General features: G+C 37.0%; 1 protein-coding gene across 7 annotated transcripts in view; it reads right to left on the bottom strand.

Annotated features, from left to right (window-relative positions):
• The window catches only part of LOC109080016 (regulatory-associated protein of mTOR), a 229024-nt gene that overhangs the window by 83207 nt on the left and 124438 nt on the right, over positions 1-21379 (bottom strand). For all 7 annotated transcript variants that reach the window (XM_042758119.1, XM_042758118.1, XM_042758121.1 and 4 more), the window contains 2 exons: positions 4895-4978; positions 4645-4755 (listed from right to left, as the gene is read on the bottom strand). In XM_042758119.1, coding sequence (XP_042614053.1) covers positions 4645-4755; positions 4895-4978 — 195 coding nt within the window. The remainder of the gene's footprint in view (positions 1-4644; positions 4756-4894; positions 4979-21379) is intronic.

Here is a 21379-nt window from a genome sequence, read left to right as displayed (position 1 = left end):
ATGAAGTGGTTCAATGCCAATACATTGTCCCTAAATATTAGCAAAACCAAATTTATGATATTTTGTAGTAAAAAAAATATGTTGAAACGTCATTGTTTATTAATGGATTAGAAATTGAAAGGGCACATGAGATTAAGTTTCTAGGTATTATAATTGACGAACATTTGACATGGAAATCACATATTGATAATATTAAAGTAAAGGTATCCAAAATAATAGGTGTGCTGCATAAAGTTAAAGATTCACTAAATAAGAATGCATTGTTTTTGTTGTATAACTCATTGATTATTCCATATCTGACCTATTGTATTGAAGTGTGGGGAAGTGCCTGTAAAACATACATTAATCCAATTTTACTCTTACAGAAAAGAGCGATTAGAGTTACCAGTGGAAGTGGATACAGAGATCCAACTAATTGTTTATTCACACAACTAAAAACCCTCATATTTAATGAATTAGTAGAGTATAACCTTCTAAAAACCATGTATAAAGCTCATCTTGAAAGTTTACCGAACAATTTCAAGCCATTAGATGTTTATAAGAAACTGAAAAAAGCACAAATGTCAGGGCATGACAAAACTTCTCCAGGCCCCAAAAATACCCTTAGCCTCCAGAGGGTTAAATGAACTGGAACTGTAAATGATTTTGTGTTGATAGGGGCAGACATTATAAGTTTGCATTTGTTTTTAAATGAATGAAATAAAAAAAAATAAAAAATAAAATAAAAAGTTTGACCCTAATATTTGACATTTTAGATTAGGTCAAGTCACAGGGTCTCGTTTGACCTTTGATTTAATATTCATTCCCTAGAGTTGCTGTTGGATATAATAAGCCAATCGTAAGACATGACATAAGTCATATCTTTCTTTAAAGAAAAATGTGTTTTCAGTAGCCAGATCAGCAGCATTAGAGTGTGTTTTGATTTGAGTGCTGCAGTCTCTCTGAGGGATGTGCGTGAATGATCTTCTATCTCTGCAGGTGTCTTTACTACTGCTGCCAGAGACAGATGGCAAACAACTTTCATTTCTACTGCCCTTCGAGACTCCAATGTACGAAATACACTCTGAATGTTCAGATAATGTCTTCTATGATAAACAAAGTCATATTCATTTAATTTCAATGAAAAATCTTTTGAAATAACATGTATAGATGAATTATTCACAAGATCAGGAATGTGCATTAAAAGAGAATAGGATCCATCTTAATTCCATAAAAAAATAAAATCAATATAGCATTTACAGTACAAATAAAAAAATAAAATAAAAAAAACCTTCTTAATGCAAGTTCTTGGTATAGTGAACAATTCATTGTTGCATTTTATTCCAAAGAAAAGTTGGAGTTGTTTTATTTTGTAATCTTTAATAATAATAACAACAACAACAACAACAACAATAATAATAATAATAATAATAAATTAATAAAAAATATATCATAACAATAACAATATTAAACTTATTCTTCCTCTTAAATGACTTTCTGATTACATCCATAGATATCCAAGGGCATACAGCTACTGGATAAAAGTAAACTAACAGCCAAACAGCTACTTAGGCATTATTTAAGCAAACTCATAATTGGTTCAGCTGCATTCTTGTATGTAATGCCTACTATTCAACATTCAGTCAGTTCCTGATAAATTTTTTTTTTTTTTATTGAATTTCATGTTTCACTCGGAATTAAGAAGCATTATGGAAGTGGAATTCTAATGGCATTTCACAACGACTTTATGGGTCTAGGCCGTATCTTACCACTAAGAGTTCTCCTAAATAACAGTTAAAGTTTTTAGCTAAGCGTTTTCTCTTAAAAACTATTCACAAAGCTGCTGAGACAAACTTTTACTTAGGGATAGAGAGAAGTCTTAAGCTAAGAGAAAGGGCGGGCTTGACCTCGTTGCTATGGATGATGTCAGCATGCTTACTAACTATGCACACACAGTGATTGGCTGATAGTCTATGTCAGAGATTTATTCATATAAATATTGTAGGCCACGCTATTATGTTGCCGTATTCAAATAAAGATAAAAGAAAATGTTAATTGCCACATTCAAATAAAGATTTTAAAATGCAATAATTTAAAATGCAATAATAACTGTCAATAATTAAACAAGTATATGGTCAGCTTATTGTCAGACTCTTACAAGTGTTTTCGTTTTTTCATTTGTTATGGTTAATATTTTGGTTCACGGGCAGAAAACAGATAAATGACTTCAAAATAATTTTTCCCTTGTGTGTGGTCATGACACGCCCCTTTCCGTCAATTGGTAAACCAAATCTGAACCCGTGATGTTATCCTCCGTTCATTCAGTAAATAATAGTCCTCTGCTGCTCTTTGTGATATTCTAGATTCTCAAGGGAATGTTTACTTTTACTGTGATTACATGTTTAAATATATTTTTCCCTGTTGTTCATAAGGAATTTCTTGCAACTGTTAAAGCTATACCAAATGGTCTTGTTCACTTAATGAAATGTCATCTATCATTTGAAGTGATTGTAAAAAGAGAGAATAATTTTTTGGTTGATGACAAGTGTATTAATGACCCATTAAATAAAATGTAATAATAAAATTATAAGAAATGTGTTTCAGTCAAGGAAAAAAGAGTTACTACGAGGAGAATCTTTTTTTTTTTTTTTTTAATTCTTTAATAGATAAGATTAATTGGAAATTAACCGGTGTCCCCTTACCTTATAAATTCTGTCCCCAACAAAGTAAAAGAATTACATTTAAAGATTTGGCATAATATACACCCCACTAATGAGATTACATCCAAATTTGGTAATCCTAATTTTAATAGTAATTTCAGTATTGAGTCTATTGGTCATCTTTTTTTTTTTTCAAATGCCCCCTTGTGATATATTTCTCTCACTGTAAACATAACATAGAATATATAGGAAATGTATTTATTTTATTGGGAACATATTATATTCATAAATTGTACATTTTCTTCAACATTCCCAAAATTACATAATTTTCTTGGTGACTTGACCTACCTACAGTAATTACAATTACCTCTGTATTTCTTTGTTTTATCTATGTATTTACTTTTTTATTTTCTTACTTGTTGTCTTCCTATATTATTTCTGTATCCATAATGTCATCCAATGTTGTATTTAATTGTTGAAGTTGATTGTTTATACTTGCAAAAAAAAAAAAGGTCCTCTGCTGCTGTAACGGGGCAGGTCCTAGATCGGGAAAAAATGAGCCAGCAAGAGAAAGCTTCTGACTTTTTTGACAGGTAATTTTCTTATTTTCTATCTTTCTACTGTATTTATCCACTCCATGTCGGAGCTTTTGTATCTTACAAACATTGGAAATGTGCACAAATTTTTCATTATTAAAATTTTTTACATTTTATATATTTACATTTAATCATTTAGAAGACATTTTTATCAAAAGTGGTCTACAAATGCTGTGACAAGTCTGTAATTATAACTGACCATTAATCAATTATTAGTCTATATTTATGATTATTCATCGAAGTTATCAAAAGTGAAAGTGAAAGTCGTGACATTTGTCAAGTATGGTGACCCATACTCGAAATTGGTGCTCTGCATTTAACCCATCCAAGTGCACACACACAGCAGTGAGAAGTGAACACACCGTGAACACACACCCGGAGCAGTGGGCAGCTATATCCAGCGCCCGGGGAGCAACTGGGGGTTCATTGCCTTGCTCAAGGGCACTTCAGCCATGGGTATTGAGGATGGAAGAGAGCGCTGTTCATTCACTCCCTCCCACCTACAACTCCTGCCAGCACCGAGACTCGAACCTGCGACCTTCTGGTTACAAGTCCAAATCTCTAACCATTAGGCCACAGCTGCCCCCTTAAAAAACTGGCTCATGGCATCAAAACTACCCAAAATGTTGAAAGTGAATCAAAATGATTGTGCATGGCATTCTTTGAAGTATACAGTATGCATGCAGTCATACAAACTCATTAGTGAAATCTCCACCTGGTGGCACAAAGTTACCTTAAATGTGAAATTAAAACTGCCAGTAGGTGGCAGCAAGTCACTGTTATGTGAGTCTTTGCGATTGAACCGAATCATTTAAACTTGATTCATTCAGGAATGAAATACCTTCATGTTGCTCAGAGATGCAAAACAGCACTGTGGCTGTGTTTGGAATGATTTTTGTTGGAGAAATAGAGCAAAAACAGGAAATATGGTGTCTAAAACGTAAGTCTCTTAATATTAACCTGTTTATTGAAATGTTGTATAAAATCAATTGTAATCATGCTGACTTTTGGAGATAAAACGGCACTCCTTTTGTGATATTGACTATACGAAATGATATAAATATATGCATTTTAAGCTATTAGTTTTGTTTTAATGATATCAACAACTCAGTAGTTGGTTGCTGTCACTGCTTAATTTTCAATAACCTATCTGAAAATTAACAGTAATATTTTCTAAATAAAATGAAAAATAATGGGAATACTGTGAAACAAGCAATATTATGTTTTCCATTATATTATTATTATAATTTTTTTTATTTTTTTTTTATCTTGACATATCATGTTTGATGGCTTCAATAGTAAGAGGTTTTTAGCTGGTCATTAGTATCTAAATGATACTATATGAGTATCATGTGGAATTCTGGGTAAAAACAAGGGCTGAAATGAAAGGGATAAAGTGGTTTACGTACACTATCCACAGCCAAGATCTTCGCCCATATGAAGACCAAAAGAGGCCTGAGCTCTCTTGCTGAACTCTGCAACAGTTTCAACACATACGGAAAAATCCCCACTGAAAGAGCCTGTGCAAAAAGACAAATTAAGAGAGAGAGTGAGAAAAAATTATATTCTGCACACAGAGTACCTAACTAACATATGTATTACCTAAAGGCTACTGTACGTAAAAGAAGGTTAAAAACAAATGTTAGTTGTGTATCTCACCAAACTGACGGCCCAAGGGCCCAGGTCCAGAAATCGTCCCAACAAATCCAGTGCCCTCAGTCTGTGTACCTGACTTAAGAGGACCTAAGAGAAACCAGAAGGGAGAACATTAATCTGATGGTCCACTCGCTTCCATAGCCAGTGAAGTCAGTGAGGACTGGATGACAGGAATGTGTGTCAGTGTGTGACTCTACAAATTGGCCAAAGAAATGAAAAACGGGGAATGGGGAAAGGGGACAAACAGCCTATAATAACTGCATTGACCCACTGGAGATGATGTTACAACTTGGGTCAATTGAGGTCCTTTCGGGAGTATTAAAACACCCCACACCAACAGTTATCACCAAATGTCCCACACCCACGCAAACATACAAACAGGCAGACATACATTCTCACACACACAATGGGAACAACTAACATAATCATACTGAACAGGTGCTCATGCTCACATACAATCCCTGCAGGCTGGCACAAGCTAATGACTGGCCACCTGTGTGTGTACATCTGTGGTTAGAGTGGTTTGTGTGTGATTCATTAACATTTATTTATGCACTGTAACCCTAAAGCTCTCTCTCTTTCTCTCTCTCTATATATACTCTATATACATTTTTTATTGAGTAGGGCAAACTCAACTTAGTTCGGAAAAATGAACTTATGAGTATTTAGAACTTTCTTTTTCTTTTGAGCTGACATTTTTGTCAATCTGAATTGTTTCATTGTTTTGAGTTGAATGAATTTGTTTCTTTTAATTTAGACAAACTTAAATTGAACTGAAACTGGGCAGGGATTTCTATATTCAGGTCTGTGTTATTGATTAAAGGGGTGGTTACATAAAATTTGAGGTATGCAAAATTACGAATATAATTAAAAGGATATGGTGTCACGCTACAGGGCTTCTGTTTTCAATGAAAACAAAAAGTTTTGATAAACCTAGGTAAACCTAGGCAATTCTTACTAACCTCCCATCTGTATTTGTTTCTGTGAATTTTTCAGCATGACTATCCATAGAACTAGTGAGCCTAATGTTTCATCAATGGGTGGGGAAGACGACAATTTTTTTTTTTTTTTAGCCTTTAGATCAAAAGATCTGAGATTGTGAGAAGCATAAAATTAGCTGTGCAGACTGATAAAATAAAAAAAAGTTTTAGTTTTAAATAGCAATTTAAGTTTTCATATTCCTACGCCAGCATTTTAAATCTCTGTATACGTGTGCATGTATTTAAAGCATCTAGATACTGTGGCACACACTCTCAGCATGGTGAGTGGGTCCGGATACAGGCCTGCCCAGAGACAGCCGTGCTGTGTGCAAGGAGCGCAACAGAAGGACTACCCACCTCAATGCCCACACAAAAAACATGCACAAACTCCAAAATGCCTGCAATCTCCTGCCAAAAAAATATGCCACCCTGCCATAAAGGTATTAATAGATCACAGGGTCACGTCAAATCACGGACTGTGAAAATTCTCAACATGCCCCTTGGCTATAACAGGGCGTTCCTTAATACCCTGAGAAATGTCTATGACAGAAGGAAGGAAGGAAGGAAGGAAGGAAGGAAGGAAGGAGGGAGAGAGATGAGATAATAGAGAGAAGTGGAAGAAGTGGGAGGAATATGAGGGAGGTCTGTTTTTTCTGACTCTGGACAAATGGAAGATTACTCAGCACTTACAAGGTTTTACACACAAACACGTGTGTAAAAGTGTGAGAGGCTGCTGAGTTTAAGATAAGTGTGAAGATCTGAGCCTATCTGTGAAGAGTCCAGAACTCTTAAAGAGATGCACAGAAATATTACAAAAACTCAATTTGACTCAATACAAGCAGCAGGAAACAATAATTCGGATCAGATATAGCATTTACCTATCAGTTTACATTTCATGAGTTCTATGCATTCCCTGGGAATCAGTCACAATTCTGTCGTTTATAGTGTCATGCTGTACTGTCTAAGCTAAAGGAACATACACAGCGAGATTGTGGAGTATTTGAACATATATTTTGAAACCTTATTACTCAAGAAACTCCTTCTCACTGTGCATGAGAACGATACAAAGACACATCCTCTTCCACGCAGATTTATAACATTTTCTGTTGATTGAAAATTCTTAATTATTGCCCTGATGGTGGAAATGGGAATTTTCACTGCTCTAGCTCTTTTCTAGCCACTTCACTAATTTGAGAAGCTCAATTATCTTTTGCTGCACATCAGAAATATATTCTTTGGCTTTTCTCATTGTGATGGATGATTAAGGGAATTTGGGCTTTGTTTTCCCTCATATTTATATTTCTGTGAAACAGGAAGCCTTGGATTGATAATTTCATGTTCATAATCACCCTGGAGTGCTCAAAATTGTGAATATGAATGGGAATATACTTCTGAGATATTTTACTCATAAGAATTTCTAAGGGTGCCAATAATTGTGTCCAACGTGTATTTGAGAGAAACATTCATTTCATAATGATATTTCCCCCCATTTGAAATTCTTATTATCCAATGAAAGGTTATATTTTTGTGATTTTTTTTAAATAAAAGATCAAAATTTGACAATTTTTTAGTTAGGATTGACAATGCAGATTAATTTTCACAGCCTTCTTTGATCATATTTACCAAGGGTGCCGATATTTTTGGCCATGACTGTATATATATTTTTATCAAGGGTGTTGATATTTTTGGCTATGTGTGTGTGTTTATTATATTTAGTTTGTCCCACTCATTTTCTACAGGGTTCAGGACAGGGGACTGGAATGGGTATGGCAGAATATTTGTTTTGTGCTTAAGACAGTCACCCATTTTTGTTTTGATTTTGATGTTTGTTTTTGGATCATTGCCCAATATAAGACTTCAAGCATGGACAGTCAGTTTTTTTTTTTTCTGTTATTTGATAGAATCCATGATGCCAAGTATCTAAACAAGATGTCCAGGACCTCCGACAGAAAAATACACCAACAACATTAAAGATACAGCAGTATATTTCATTGTGTACATGGGGTACTTTTTTACTCCTGTGTGCGCCATACCTGTTTAGAGTTTTTGCTGCTTTTTTTTTTTTTTTACTTTTATCTGACTATAGAACCCAGTTCTGTTTGAAGTTCCAGTAGTGTCTGGCAAATGATTATTCTGGAGTGTTTTTAGATGAGAGCAATTTCATTTCTTGTTTTTTTTCTCAAAACCCTCCCAAACAACGTGGTGATGTAGGTGCTTTTTGGCTCTTTTTATTAGGCTTTCTGACCCCAATACTCAACTAATCTCTGCTATTCTGCAGCTGTGATCCTTGAAGAGCCTTTAACCACTCAAACTCTCATCTTCACCATACATTAGGACAACATAGACACACATCCTCTTCCAGGAAGATTTGTAACATCTTTAGTTGATTGGGAATTCTTAATTATTGCCCTGATGGTGGAAATGGGAATTTTCAATGCTCTAGCTCTTTTCTTAAAGCCACTTCTAATTTGTGAAGCTCAATTATCTGTTGCTGCACACCAGGGCCCATATTCACAAAATGTCTTAAGGCTAAAAGTAGCTCATAACTCGCTGATTTAGAAGAAAATCTTAAAAATAATGGGCGTGTCAGTCCTAAATTCATGCTCAAAGAGTATTTCACAAAGCATTTTAGCGCTAAAATTAGCTCCTAAATCTGTGAAACGTTAGGAGTAGTAAAGAGGACTCCTAAGTGACTAAGACCAAATCTGAACTATCCTAAAATTGCTGTTGCCAGCAATCCACCCGGAATATATACATTTTAGAAACATTTGACGATAATGAGCTTTTAAAAAGGTATCGCTTTTGTTTGGAGGTTATCCCAAATCAAAATTTTTGATAATATCCAGAATATACAGTATAGCTGTTCTAGCGTGCAGTTTGGTTTTCTTTTATGTTTGCATGTTTTACTTTCAGCCATGATTATTCTACTCTGCTAATTAAAAGGCTGTTTATATGCATATTACCAAAAAAAATTTTAGACGCAGAAAAAAAAAAAATCCACATGAAGTGGCGAAATCATGCGGTTTGTGACGGACAAATCGTTAACAGCTGGTTTATGTCTTAATATAGTACATCAGGCAGGACATCTATATGCTCACCTAACATTCATCGACCTCAAATATGGCTTATCATCTGAGATATATGTATGTAGTAGCAACTTTACATGGCAGCTCAGTCTAATGTTAGCCTAGAAAAAAGTGCACTGTTCACGTGTTTGTGCGGAGTGTGGAAGCTGAACAGTAGCGCACTTGGGCTACTGCATGACAGATTGAGGCGCCAGTGCTATCATTTGCTCCTAAAATACTTCATCATTTTTGGTCATCCAGATAAGATTAATGCATCTTTTGTATCTGTAAAGACTCTACGTTTATTTGTGTGCACTCAGAATAACTTTTGTAAAATAATGAAAGCAAACAGGATGTGCTTTCTGCCGTCTCGGACTCTGTGAACTAGAGCGCGTCACTTCGAAACTCCTTGTAAGCTTGCCTTATTACAGACATGAAAAATTTATCTACAGAGACTGAAAATTTTAAATGAACCAATTCAAATAGAAAACAGATATTCTTAGATTATGTAATCCATATGAAACGTGCATACAGGCGCATACTGTGGAGATGACGAGTCAATGTTGCCGACATCATCTCTTAAACTGAAAACAGAAAGCGTTAATGCTGTGTTCTTGCTGTTTTTCCTTAACACATTCATAATTATTATATTTGCCGGTGCGCTGTGGCAAGGCTTTTTTGCGTGTGTTTGCTATGTAGGCAATTAAAGGCTCATTATTATAATTTATATGGTTTATTAATAAAAGTGCGGCTAATAGTCGACTAATGCTTAAAATTAACGACTCCCATAGTCGACCAGAAAAATCTTTAGTCAAGGGCAGCCCTAATGCATATTGACTAATTGTTTACAAGAAGCATACATATAAGAGGCTGACAATTAGCTGAATATATAGTCTACTTGTTTAATTAGTGACACTTAGCCTGCATTTTAAAATCTTTATTTGAATGTGGCAACATAATATTGCGCTCTACAATATTTCTCATCAGGTTACACTGGCTACCAGTAGCCACTCGCATCAAATTCAAGGTACTGATGCTTGCCTACAAGACGACCACTGGCACGGCACCAACATACCTAAGCTCATTAGTTCAATCTTATGCGCCCTCCAGAAGTTTGCGCTCTGCAAGTGAACGACGCCTTGTGGTGCCATCCCAAAGAGGTTCAAAATCACTGTCACAGACCTTTTCCTGGACTGTGCCCAGCTGGTGGAATGACCTCCCGGTCTCAATTCGAACCGCTTTGAGTCTTTACTCATTTTCAAAAAACATCTAAAGACTCATCTTTTTCACCAGCACTTAACCAACTAATACTAGTACTTACCGTTTCTTTTCTTATCTATCATATTCTTAAAAAAAAAAAAAAAAAAAAAAAAACCTGGCTACGTGTTCTGTACTAGACTAACTGAGACTTGTCATGGCACTTGTATACCCTTGTTGTTCTCTTGTTGATCTGATTGCTTCTATTGTTCTCATTTGTAAGTCGCTTTGGATAAAAGCATCTGCTAAATGATTAAATGTAAATGTTCTATGAATAAATCTCTGACAGACACCCTATCAGCCAATCACTGTGTGCATAGTTAGAAAGTATGCTGACATCATCCATAGCAACAAGGTCAACCCCGCCCTTACTCTTAGCTGTCTTTTCCTTAGTAAAAGTTTGTTTCAGCTGCTTTGTGAATAGGTTTTAAGAAAAACTCTTAGCTAAAAACTTTTACTGCTATTTAGGAGAACTCTTAGCGGTAAGATAAAATGTTTTGTGAATACGGGCCCAGAACTATATTCTTTGGTTTTACTCATTGTGATGAATGATTTAGTGAATTTGGCCTTTGTTTTCCCTCATATTTATATTTCTGTGAAACAAGAAGCTGGATAATTTCATGTTCATAATAAACCTGGTGTGCTAATTTTTTTTAAATATGAATGGGAATATACTTCATAGATATTTTTCTCATAAGAATTTCTAAGGGTACCATCAATTGTGGCCAACCTGTATTAGAGAAAAAAACATTTCATGAGATTTCCCCCCATTTTAAATTTTTATTCTTCAATGAAAGGTTACATTTTTGTACATTTTTAAAATAAAAGATCAATAGGATTAACAATGCAGATTTATTTTGACATTTGACAGCCTTTTTTGATCATATTTACCATAATGTACCAAAAATTCTGATCACGAAAAAAATTATTGTGCCTTAACGCTGACACCTGTCATACAAGAAGACGACGTAGTGCTCGCAGCTACGCCGAGGACTGAGAAGAGCCAGAGCCCCGGCCCCCATCATGTGCACCTTCTACAGAGGCACTATCGAGAGTATCCTGACTAGCTGCATCACTGTGTGGTATGGCGCCTGCAACGCGTCCTGCCGGAAGACCCTTCAACACATAGTGAGAGCAGCTGAGAAGATCGTTGGTGTCTCTCTCCCCTTCCTCCGGGATATTTATGGAACCCGTCTCACCCATAAAGCCCTCTGCATTGCAGGTGATCCCACCCACCCGTCACACAGCTTCTTCAGTCTGCTGCCATCAGGGAGGAGACTGCGGAGTCTCCAGGCCAGGACCAGCAGACTGAGGGACAGCTTCATTCATCAGGCTGTCAGGAAGCTGAATAGAACTGCTCTCTGAGATTTTTGACACTTTAATCAGACTGAATAAGCTCTTTGCGCTACAATCATTATATCTGCACTGTTTATTTACTTCACTCTATCTGCCATGTGCCTTGTGCTGCTTAACTTATCTGTCTTTTTACATGACCTATTTGTATATTTGTAAAGTTGTACTTTATATTTTATCTGTATTTAATGTTCTACTGTTAGTGTTATCTGTATGCACCAAGGGTCTGAGAGTAACGCAATTTCAATTGTATGTATGTATGTACTGTACATGTGGAAGAATTGACAATAAAGCAGACTTGACTTGACTTGACTTGAGAGCTGTGTTCGGCAGAGTAAGTTGCCATTATTTTACCAGTCATAGAAGGGAAACGTTATATTAACCTGTTAACAGCAGTTTTCTGTGTTCATATATTTAAGTAAAGGGTGATTATTTTAATAAATACCGCATTTTCTTTAATCATCTTATTTTTGTATTTGCAATCAATACGGCCTGTGCGTAGTAACACTTTATTTCTTTGTTCAAATCTATTAACAGTTAAATGATTAAAGCTGATCTTGAAAAACTGAGCGACCACATTGCTACATTCAACTCTGTAAAATGTTAAGTTGGTCACAGTGCCATGAACTTAATGCCCTATTTGCAGTCATTCTTCAATAAGGTTCATTAGTTAACATTACTTAATTACATTAGTTAACATATAAATAACAAATAATAATGAACAATATTTCCACAGCATTTATTAATCTTAGTTAATGTTAATTTCAGCATTTACTTATGCATTATTAAAATCACAAGTTGTGTTTGTAAACATTAATGCACTGTGAACTAACATGAACAACGAAACACTCTATTTTTATTGACATTAACAAAATGTAATAAATTGTGTAATAAATGTATTGTATATTGTTCATTCATGTTAGTTAATAGATTAATGTTAACAAATGACATCTTATTGTGAAGTGTTACCATTAATATTTATCCATCATACTGTTGAACTTGACAATATTTTCTCTCGTTATTTCATAGGAGCTTCACAGAAGACGGAGAAAGCCAGAGTCGTGTGCCCTCCGTTTATTAGTATCCTTATGTTCATTGGGTGAAAAATAAAAACTCAATAAACAAAGTAAAAAATAATTTGACTGATATCCCCCCACCCCCCAAGTTTTCTATAGATATATATCAATATTGTGAATTCTTATGGCCACAATAACCATGATATGAAAAATCTAATATCGTGACAGCCCTATATATATCAATATTGTGAATTCTTATGGCTACAATAACCATGATATGAAAAATCTATATATATATATATATATATATATATATATATATACATACATACACAGGGCTGGGAAGGTTACTTTTAAAATGTATTTCACTACAGGTTGCAAAATACATGCTTTAAAAAGTAATCAGTAATGTATTTCGGTAGATTACTCCGGTTTAGTAACTTAATCTAAATACTTTAGAATACTTTGAAATATTAAGCTATCCACAAAGGAACATATTAGTGTCTTGTTTTTATGTTTTCAACTCTAAATGAAAGTAACATCTACCAGTCATAAGATTTGCATTTTCCTTCCATTTTATATTTTAACAACATCAGTTTTCCACAGCATTTCTATGAACAACAAAAAATGTTGTCTCATTTAAATCTACCAATCAATTTAAATTCAATTTGAATACAATGAATAGGATTCCATGCTGTTTCATGCTGCATTCCAAGTTTCAAAATTAATCCAAACACACCAAACATATCATAAAAGTAGCCAAAACAACTGGCACAGTTCTCCAAGTTATACAATAGATTTGTTTAATAAATGGACCAACCTTTAAATGATTACTTCACTGATAATCCTCTCTATGGAGAAGCGATCGGCACAAAAAGAATCGCTGAGTCGAAATTGACGGCTCGTTTCCCAAAGAAACTACAGTCGCAAGTAACTTAATGTCATTATAGTTCAATGTAATTTAACAAACACAGTTTGCTAACGATGCTTTTGGGAAACACACCCCATATCTATCCAGTTTAATGTGAACCATTCACACTGGTTTCGTTAAACAAAATAAATGATTCTTTCAAAAGACTGAATCAAAAGAATCATCTGTTCACGAATCGGATATATCCCAAGATGGCGGCGCGTCCACACGCAGCGGCTTCTCTCTGTCCCGACAGAACGGTGTTTTCGTGTTTTTTGTCTTGTGAGTCGCAGTGTTTTTGTACGTCGTCATCGCGTCTATCTGTCTTTAAGCGCATACAGTCGTGAGTTTCTGCTGGATGTCGGCAGAGCCGCATTTTTAGAGTTAAACTCCGCGCACGCGGAACAGCTGTGGGCCCTCGGACTGCTCCGGAGGCCTACATCATCACCGACCCCCACTACTGCATCTCGCCCACAGCGGAGGCGCCACAAGCGGTGAGAGGAAGCAGAAGAGGGGTAAGTGCGGAGGTATCCGGGCTAGGCTAACGGCTAACCCACACAAGCCATCTATCCCCACCATCGTACTGGCTAACGTACGCTCTTTGGACAATAAACTGGACTACATCCTATTACTACGTTCAACTCAGAGGACTGTAAGAGACTGTTGCGTGTTTGTATTCACGGAAACATGGCTCAGCGACAGCGTTCCAGACTGCGCCATTCAGCTCGACCAGCTGACGTGCTATCGAGCAGACAGAGCTCGCGTCGGGGGAGGAAAAACCCGTGGCGGCGGGCTTTGTGTTTACATCAATGACGCGTGGTGCCACGATGCTGTTGTGATCTGCAAACACTGCTCACCCCTGGTGGAGTATATGATTATTAAGTGCCAGCCGTTCTATCTGCCGAGGGAATATACTGCCATACTGCTCGTTTCGGTTTACATTCCCCCCGAACAACAACAACAACAGCAACAGGAACGATGCACTAAATGAACTGTACCAGCACATCAGCGAGCAGCAGACAGCACACCCCGATGCTTTTCTCATCATAGCTGGGGATTTCAACCATGCTGACTTAAAGAGTGTGTTTCCAAAAATACACCAACACATTAACTTTCCAACACGAGGTAATAACATTTTAGACTTTGTTCTACACCACACAGAGAGGAGCTTACAAAGCCCTCCCCCTCCCCCACCTCGGTGCCTCAGACCACATCACTGTCATGCTAATGCCTGCATACAGACCGCTCGTTAAAGTCGCTAAACCAGTTCAGAAACAGATTCAGGTGTGGCCAGAAGGGTCGTCTGACGCTCTTCAGGACTGCTTTGATACAACTGACTGGAATATGTTTAAGCAGGCTGCCACTTACAATAACTCCACTGACCTCCAGGAGTACTCGGAGACTGTCACTGCCTACATCACCAAGTGTATTGAGGATGTAACAGTCACAAAAACCATCACTGTCCGGGCCAACCAGAAGCCGTGGGTGACAGGGGAGTTCTACAGACTCCTGGAGACGCGGAATGCTGCCTTCAGAGCTGGAGATGAGGTGGGCCTGAGAACAGCCAGGGCCAACCTATCCCGCGGCATCAGAGAGGCTAAGAGACAGTACTCCAGGAGGATAGCCCATCAATTCAGTGACAGCAGAGACACTCGGAGCCTGTGGCAGGGGATACAGACCATTACGGACTACAAGCCCCCACAGCGGACCTGTGACAGCAACATCTCTCTGCTGAACACCTTCTTCGCTTGCTTTGAGGCACAAAACAGCTCCACTGCACGGAAGACTCCATTCCAGTTTGCATATCGGTCCAACCGGTCGACCGATGATGCCATCTCAACTACCCTCCACTCAGCACTCACACATCTAGAGAAAAAAGACTCATACGTCAGAATGCTGTTCATAGACTTCAGTTCAGCATTCAACACAATCATCCCCTCAACAGCTCATTCACAAACTGGTCGAGCTGGGGCTCAACACTTCGCTGTGCAACTGGCTGTTGGACTTTCTGACTGGAAGACCTCAGGCAGTACGTGTCGGCAGCAACACATCCAGCACCATCACACTGAACACTGGGGCCCCCCAAGGATGTGTGCTGAGCCCCCTCCTCTTCACCCTGCTGACCCACGACTGCACACCGTCACACAACTCCAACCTCTTCATTAAGTTTGCGGATGACACGACTGTGGTGGGTCTCATTAGCAACAGAGATGAGACAAACTACAGGAGCGAGGTGAGCCGCCTGGCCGGGTGGTGGAGTGACAACAATCTCTCTCTGAACGTGGAGAAGACGAAGGAGATTGTTGTTGACTTCAGGAGAGCACACACTCAGCATGTTCCTCTGACCATCAACTGTGCGACTGTGGAGAGAGTGAGCAGCACCAAGTTCCTGGGTGTGTGTGCACATCACAGAGGACCTCTCCTGGACTGAAAACACTGCAGCACTGGCCAAGAAATCACAGCAGCGTCTCTACTTCCTCCGCAAACTGAGGAGAGCCAGAGCCCCACCCCCGATCATGTACACCTTCTACAGAGGCACGATCGAGAGCATTCTGACCAGCTGCATCACTGTGTGGTATGGCGCCTGCAACGCGTCCTGCCGGAAGACTCTGCAACGCATAGTGAGAGCAGCTGAGAAGATCATTGGTGTCTCTCTCCCCTCCCTCCAGGACATTTATGGAACCCGTCTCACTCGAAAAGCCCTCTGCATTGCAGGTGATCCCACTCACCCGTCACACAGCTTCTTCAGTCTGCTGCCATCAGGGAGGAGACTGCGAAGTCTCCAGGCCAGGACCAGCAGACTGAAGGACAGCTTCATCCATCAGGCTGTCAGGAAGCTGAACTCGCTCCCGAACTTGCCCCCCCGTCCCTCTTCTGCCTCAGGCACCACTGAACTATGAACCCCCCCCCCCAGGTCCCACATCCCCCAGGTCCTTCCACCCCCCCTCCCTCTAACATACGATGTCATGCACCAGTCACTTTGTGCAGCAGTGGTCTGCTCAGCTACCTCATTCACCATGGAACTGACATCATTCTACCACCTCATCAGTCAGTTTAATAAAATAACTGCTATTGAGCCCTTTGTCACTTTGTCACTTTTAAATCAGACTGAATAAGCTATTTTTTTATGCACTAAAAATCTTTTTATCTGCACTGTTTGTTCACTGGTTTGCACTCTATCTGCCATGTGCCTTGCGCTGCTTTTATTTAACCTTATTTTTATTTTATTTTTTCTATTATGTCTTTTTAACATTCCCTTATTGTATAGTTTTATCTTATATTTTATATTTGATCTAGATTTTTAGGCTCTACTGTTAGTGTTATCTGTATGCACCGGGGGTCTGAGAGTAACGCAATTTCTATTCTCTGTATGTATGTACTGTACATGTGGAAGAATTGGCAATAAAGCAGACTTGACTTGACTTGACTTGATCATGAACTCGCATTACCGCACCAAAGATTATCTATTCTTGAACATTTCAAATGAATAAAGACTTCAAGTTCATCTGTAAAGCATACAAAGCTATCGTTTATCATATAAACTTTTATTTCATGCATGATTCATATGGATCTATTAACTGAATGCAAGTGTGAATTCTAGGAGAATTCGTTTTCATTTTTCAATTAAGTTCTTTAATTACAAAATAAGAGCCTCCCAAATCTCATAAATAAACTGCTGCATCTCTACTTTAAAAAATCTATAAAAACAAAAGTTCTAGATTGCACAAACCAGTTCCATCTCAGATATTATTTTGTAATGCCATATCAGACAGTCCTGAAATGATGCAGCTGACACTTTGGTAAGGTGTACTCTCAATCTGAGATGGAACTGGTATGTGCAATCTAGAACTTTTATTTTTTATAGCTTTTTGAAAGTAGTCAAAACAACACATACATGAAAGTTGAGGGGGCTCTTATTTTGTAATTCCACATCAGACACAGCTGACACTTTGGGAAGGTGTACTCTCAATCTGAGGTGGAACTGGTTTGTGCAATCTATAACTTTTATTTTTATAGATTTTTTTAATTAGAGATGCAGCAGTGTATTTATGAGATTTGGAAGGCCCTCATTTTGTAAATCCACATCAGACAGTCCTGAAATGACGCAGCTGACACTATGGGAAGGTGTACTCTCAATCTGAGGTGGAACTGGTTTGTGCCATCTATAACTTTTATTTTTATAGCTTTTTGAAAGTAGAGATGCATCAGCTTACATTTACATTTACATTTATGCATTTGGCATACATTTATGCCAAAGCGACTTACAGTTCATTCAGGCTATACATTTTTTTACCATGTGTGTTCCCTGGGAATGGAACCCTCAACATTTTGCGCTGCTAATGCAATGCTCTACCACTGAGCCACAGGAACACACTATATATCTTTTTAAATTTATAGATGCAGTAAGCGAATATTCTTGCTCTTATTATGTATTATGTGTATTGGAGGGCTTTTATTTTGGTATTCAACATCAGACAGTTACGGACTGTGTGTTGGGGGAAAAAAAACCTTATAAAGTCTATGGAAAAAAACATGTTCGCTGGAAGAGCACTGCATTTAGATCAGTTTTCTGATGGTTTTACCGTAATAGAGAGTTTATATGCGACACTCGAAATAAGGTGGCAGCTAGATTGACCATGCTTTTCGACTTGGCAGCTGGCTTGACCGCAGTTTCAGAAGAGAGGGAAAGACGGTTTTAAGGCAAGTAACATAAACTTCACAATTCCATCATGTTATCATTTTTTTTTTTTTTTACTAAGACTAAAAGAATGTTTGTTTTTGTAGATGTTGAAGGCCAGAGACAAGATAACTTCATTGTTTTGAGACTGATGTGAGTTATTGTTAGAAAATAAATCTTCCTGTTGTGTTCTGCTTGTTTACTTCACATTTTGATGCAACAACAGTATGATTACATGTTCATATTTTATTTAAACCATTGATTTTCCATTCCATTGCCTTTTTCCATTGCAGAACTCAAACTAACTTTGGAGTTAACGACACAGAAGCCTGCTTGTGTGAGGAGGCGATTTTCTCAGCTTATTTGGAAGAGTGGGAAAGACAGTTTAAGGCAAGTGAACCTCATACATATTATTATTATTATTATATTATTTATTTATTTTTTTTTTTTTTTTTTTACTAAGAGTAAAAGAATGTTTGTTTTTGTAGATGTTGAAAGGCAGAGACATAGGAGAGCATTATTCTTTTGAGATTTATGTAAGTTATTTTTAGAAAATATTTTTTTCTGTTGTCTCCGGCCTGTTTACTTCACATTTTGATGCAACAACAGTGTGATTACGTGCTCATATTTCATGAAAACCATTGATGCCTGTGTTTTTCATTGCAGAACTCAAACCAACTTTGGAGTTGTCTTATCTGGAAAGTCATCATTCTTGGTCTTCCTTTCTTAAAGGAATAGTTCACACAAAAAAATAATTTACTTGCCCTCATGTCATTCCAAACCTATTAGACTTTTGTCTGTCTTTAGAACACATATTGATATTTTTAATTTTCTCATAATTTTTTGTTAATCCATTGAGAGTCTAGATAATCTGTATTTTCAAGCCTCATAAATACAGAGTAATTGTAGAAGTAATCCATTCCGGTATTTATATATGAGTAAATCTTAAATTATATGATAGCGAACATGTCTGTTCAAAAGAAAATATTGGTCTCCCAGACCAACAATAGAGGACAAAAATTAAGAGAATATTAAATATATTTATTTGTGTTCCAAAAATTAGCAAAGAGTTTGTATGGGTCTGGAACAACATGGGGGAGAGTAAATTATGACCATTTTCATTTTTTGGTGAACTAACCCTTTGAAGAGCAGCCCTCCAAGTACATGAAAATTTGTGAGGTATGTGAATGTCATGTCTGTTTTAATGTTTCAGTAAAGAAGTAGCTTTCTGAAAGCAATATATTTATTCAAACAATATTACATGCCCTCACACTAGTCCTGTCATTATAGCATTCTGGAGCGCTATGGTAGACAGAGACATTAAACAACCACACAAAGTGTTGAAATTATAAAACAGACTTTTTACCTATCCTTACTGATGTGAATACACCTCTATGTGAAAATGGATAGAGTTTAATTAAATGTTTTCTTTTTTCAAATGTTTTTCACTTTTTAGGCCACTGATGAAGAACAGGCAGTGACTGGGATGAATGCTGGTCAAAGAAGAGAATGTCCTTTCCCCTAAACTGATGCAACAGTGATTTTAAAAGGAGGACACTGCCCTGGATGATGTAGAAGATGTCACATGCTGTGCTGATGGGGCTTCTTCGTGACTACATCAATTATGCTAAAGAGATCATGAAAACTGACAGTGATGCATGATCTGTATTCATGGACTATGAAACAAACTGTAAGTGTATAATTTATAAAAACAAAATTTTAAATGCTTGTTCTGTGTTGTTTAGTAGAAATGGAGTTTACACTCTGTCATTCATACACATGCTCACATTCTTTCACACATACACATGCGTCTGTTAAATGTTATAATATCAGTGTTAATGTTGTGGTTTATTTTTGTACTGTCATGCCAGAATAGTTTGTAAAGAACTTAACTAATTGTACAATTATTGTATAATGTATAATGTGTTTGTATATTTTATACAAGTCAAATTTGATCTTAAAAGTTATATTCAACAAATGTTCAGTGCTTTATTTATAAACTCTGTAGCTGTTAATGCCATACCTTTTTGCATTTCTTCTTACATGCATGTTACTTTTTGACTGTTTTCTCTTGTTTTTAATAAATATTTCGGATATTTCAGATATCCGAACAGATATTTCGAGCTGGATGAAGGAGCATCACCTTCAACTCAACCTTGCTAAGACAGAACTGCTCATGGCCTCAGCCAACCCAACACTTCCTCACAACTTTTCTATACAGCTCTCGGTGGGCATTCCAGTATGTACTACTAAGCCTCTGCAGTCTTGAGGTGGTGTGGCATCCGTTGTGTAAGCGGAATAACTGACTTTATCTCAAGTTGACTATTTTTCTCTTTTTGATTTGATTACCTCAATGTATTGATATTGCAGATCCTTTTTTTAATTATTTTTTTTACTTGGTTAAACCACTGTGACTGTGTTTGTGTTATGGCCCACAAACAATTTATGGCAACCTCAATATCTCGGCTCAGGAAGATCCTAACGCTTCCTGAACAAAAAATCTAATCTCCTATCATATTATAATGTACAGTACATATATTTTGCACATTTTTGTTCCATATATTTAAAACTTAAGTCCAAATGTAATGATCAAGGTTTTTACACTGATCAAATTCACACAATCAGGGGTAGTTTATAATGGAAAGTGTTCGAGTCTCAAGTCTTTATTCATACGTTTTGAGAAATATAATATAATATAAGCATAACTAATAATAAAATTGAACAATATTTTACAGTAATTATGTTAATGATTGACAAAAAATCACTTATGCTTGAGATTGACCACTGTACACTATTTTACTATTTTTACTACTATATTTTACTATTGAATTAAATGTATTAAATCAATATTTCTCTCAACTCATCTACCATTTTTGACAAATTTTTTCACTTATTGCATTCTGAGGTTGTCTCCTTTGTCAAGTAAAAATGCAACGCTGTCTCTGAATTTATCATTAAATAAATTTTTGAATTATGTTGCTGCCAATCTTTTGGAAATGAATTCATGGGCTTCATCATACACCCGGTGCAATGTGACACCAGGCGTTACGCAAGTGCTTTTTGCTAGTTTCAGCACAACACAGTTATCATTTTCATGGCCAGCACCACGTTGTTTAAATAGCAAATGCACTTGCACCCATCTGTTCGCCAATGGGCATGCTGGTCTGAAAATGAGGGACCATATTTTAATGATCTAAGCGCATGGTCTAAAGCAGTGCTTCCCAAACCT

The sequence above is a fragment of the Cyprinus carpio genome, chromosome A6, assembly GCF_018340385.1.
Source record: "Cyprinus carpio isolate SPL01 chromosome A6, ASM1834038v1, whole genome shotgun sequence".
Classification (NCBI taxonomy): Eukaryota; Metazoa; Chordata; class Actinopteri; order Cypriniformes; family Cyprinidae; genus Cyprinus; species Cyprinus carpio.
Note: the sequence above shows the minus strand (reverse complement) of the source record. Positions and strands in the feature narration are given on the sequence as shown.